The sequence below is a fragment of the Austrofundulus limnaeus genome, unplaced genomic scaffold (assembly GCF_001266775.1).
Source record: "Austrofundulus limnaeus strain Quisiro unplaced genomic scaffold, Austrofundulus_limnaeus-1.0 Scaffold4, whole genome shotgun sequence".
Classification (NCBI taxonomy): Eukaryota; Metazoa; Chordata; class Actinopteri; order Cyprinodontiformes; family Rivulidae; genus Austrofundulus; species Austrofundulus limnaeus.
The window spans coordinates 150,987-153,740 of record NW_013952406.1 but is presented as its reverse complement, the minus strand read 5'-3'; the positions used below and the strand labels follow the sequence as shown (position 1 = coordinate 153,740).

General features: G+C 46.1%; 1 protein-coding gene across 1 annotated transcript; it reads right to left on the bottom strand.

Moving 5' to 3' along the window:
- Positions 1-6: 6 nt before the first annotated feature.
- On the bottom strand, positions 7-1,664 carry LOC106527144 (neurexophilin-1; the record flags this gene model as incomplete). The annotated part of the gene is given in 1 exon segment (XM_014021936.1): positions 7-1,664. A coding segment is annotated over 1 exon segment (774 nt), but the record flags the coding sequence as incomplete, so codon positions are not given.
- Between the last annotated feature and the right edge of the window lie 1,090 nt (positions 1,665-2,754).

Sequence of the window (2,754 nt, the reverse complement as noted above, 5' to 3'; positions counted from 1 at the left end):
TGGATGGATGGATGGATGGATGGTAAGATGGACAGTTTTAGCAGTGCTGCCTTGCCTGCAGGTGGTGGTTAGAGGGTCTGGTCTCTGTCAGTGTGCCTCAGGGCAGCTGTGGCTACATCGTAGCTTACCACCATCAGTGTGTGAATGATGAGTGATTGAAGTGAAGTGCTTTGGAGTCCYTAGGGACTGCTATATAAACTCAAACCCTTTACCATTTACCAATTTCATCTGGAACAGAAGAAAAAACTTTAATTTGTCAGCTAGACATTTTCATCGATGTGAAGTTATGAATAAATGAAAAACAGGAAGGATTTTTGATGTTCAGAATGGAGTTTACAAAAATGAGCCCTTTGAAAGGTCTGATTMTTCCTTAAATAATGCCGCGTCTGAGAGGAGATTAAAACTTCAGCTCYCCTATGTTCTCTTTAAATTATCCTGAGATGTTCAACATCACAGGATAATTAGAATAAAGCCTGAATCCGGCTGCGACCCTCTCGTGAATAATCAGAATATTTAACAGCCCACCTTCAGTTCAGCCCCGTGACTTGGTAAAAGCTCAGACTGGAGATAATTAAAAAGACGTTCTGATAGAATTCACAGGTGGTTTAATGGATGGGGGGGTTTGTTGACCAGGTGTGAGCAGGACTGAGGTAAGAAGGTGTGTGTTTGGTGGGTTACCGGTCCCAAATGTTGCAGCTGAGTGTTTCTAATGCCTCCTCATCTGCATACTGTGGTTTGGGTTTTGCATATATGTTTTTACATCAGGCTACATAAATGTTTTGTGTCAAGCTGTCTCACTGCGACATTTACAGCCATAGGTTCTTCTCCAGATGTTCAGTCGCTCCCACACATATCTCTTTTCCTCTCTCCTCCCCCCCACAGTGTATGTTCTAACCCGAGGGCAGATACGGCATCTCGTTATGGTAATTGTAGTCCGGGCAAACTTTCTGCACCAGGCGGTAGTCCGTACTGTAGAAGGAAATGTAGATGCAGATGACTTTGAACGGTTTGGAGCAAATCCAGGACACGTGGCTCTGGATCTGCTCCTGAAAGCAGGTCTTGGATGGATCGTAGTTGCACAACGAGGTGCGCTTGCTCCGATCCACCTTCTCGTAGTCCACGCGGCAGTTGAAGATCTTGGAGTCCTTGGGGTAGACCACGCTCTGGCGCTCCAGGTCGAACTCCACCGCCTTGACGGGCGGGACCAGGCTGACCGAGATGTTGCCCTGGCCCGTGGAGTTGTGTCGAAAGTAGACGCTGAAGGTGCCGTTCCCGTGATCCACGATCTTCCCGGTGATCAGCAGGTTGAGCCGCACCGTTTTGATGTTGGAGTAGAAGTCTCCCCAGCCGAACATCTTCTTGAACTTGCCGGTCTTGACGATCGGCCGGCGTTTGACCCGGGAGCTGGAGGTGTCCGGCTTAAGCAGGTCGCTGCCTAGCATCTCCCAGAACTCCTGTTTGGAAAACTCCTGCTTGGCGAACGGGACCGGAGAGCGGTAGGGCAGCTCCAGCGAGGTGGTGTTCGCCGCTCGGCTTTTACTGTGCTGCATCCAGCGGCTCAGGGGCGAGAGGGACGCCTGCCCGCTCAGGAGGCCCACCGTCTTGGAGGAGGAGTCCGAGGAGCTCCTGGAGCTGGAGGAGTCGTCTTCTTGACCCATCACCACCTGGAGGTCATTGGTGCAGGAGGAAGAGGAGGAGGGGGGGGTGGAGTAAAGAAAGAAGGTATTATTAGCAAGTTTGAAAGAAACATGCACAGAAAGAAAACAAATTAAACATTTAATCGATATTTAATTTACTCCTCGCACCTCTGGTGATGTTTACTGTGACATTCGATCATTTATACACATTCAGAAATGGCAGAAATTTAACAGGTGTTACWATTATTACACTCCTCTGTTTACCTCAACTGTAAGATGAGAATAAAAAAAGAAAGAGCCGATGTAATTCCCTGAGCTCAGCGAGCTGCTGCTGGGGCCAGAGGGATCAAAGAACACCTCTCACAGAAAATCTGCGCTAAAACTGAATTCACATGGAGTGTATTACTCCTGTGGTCCTGCTCGCTTTAATCAATATTTGTAGAAGTGGACAATTTTCTTCAAAGGCTGTAAAACAATAAAGCTCCATCATTACAAAAAGGCTCTCTAAAGTTGTTTCTCTGACAGCAAAGGTCAGAGGTTGATTRGTGCACTTGAAGGGTGGAAACAACAAGCATCTCCATTCCCAACGTAGTCTTTCTTTATTCGCACGCTTTCATTCGCTGCGGCTGCAGGAAAAGAGTCAAACATTAGTGCAAAAATAATTAAAAGCCTTGCTGAAGAGATGCATGTCGCCCGCTGACGTTCATGCTTGTGATGCAAAATGAAATCTTGTGATTCTGTCAAAAACAAATATAAGCTCAATAAAAAGGCAACTCTAACACTTAATGCTAAAAAGTTCAGTTTCAGCTGCTTCCAGACCTGGTTTTACCTCATTATTATGACCCGGGGAGTCTGTTTTCGTACAGTTTTTTTTTCTTAGATGTTTGGTCAACCGTATCACGTTACGGCTGCATAGATGTGTCCGATCTACGCTGAGTCAGCCAACAGTTTTACAATAGACCAGGGGTGCCCAAACATTTTCCCCAAGGGGGCCAAAAATGAAAATATATCCATGGCTGCGGGCCAAATGCAGTTATATAATACATGAAATACAAATATTTTTTAAAGTAAAGTCCTTTATTTTTAACGATTAAGCTATGCTATGGCCCTCTTTTGT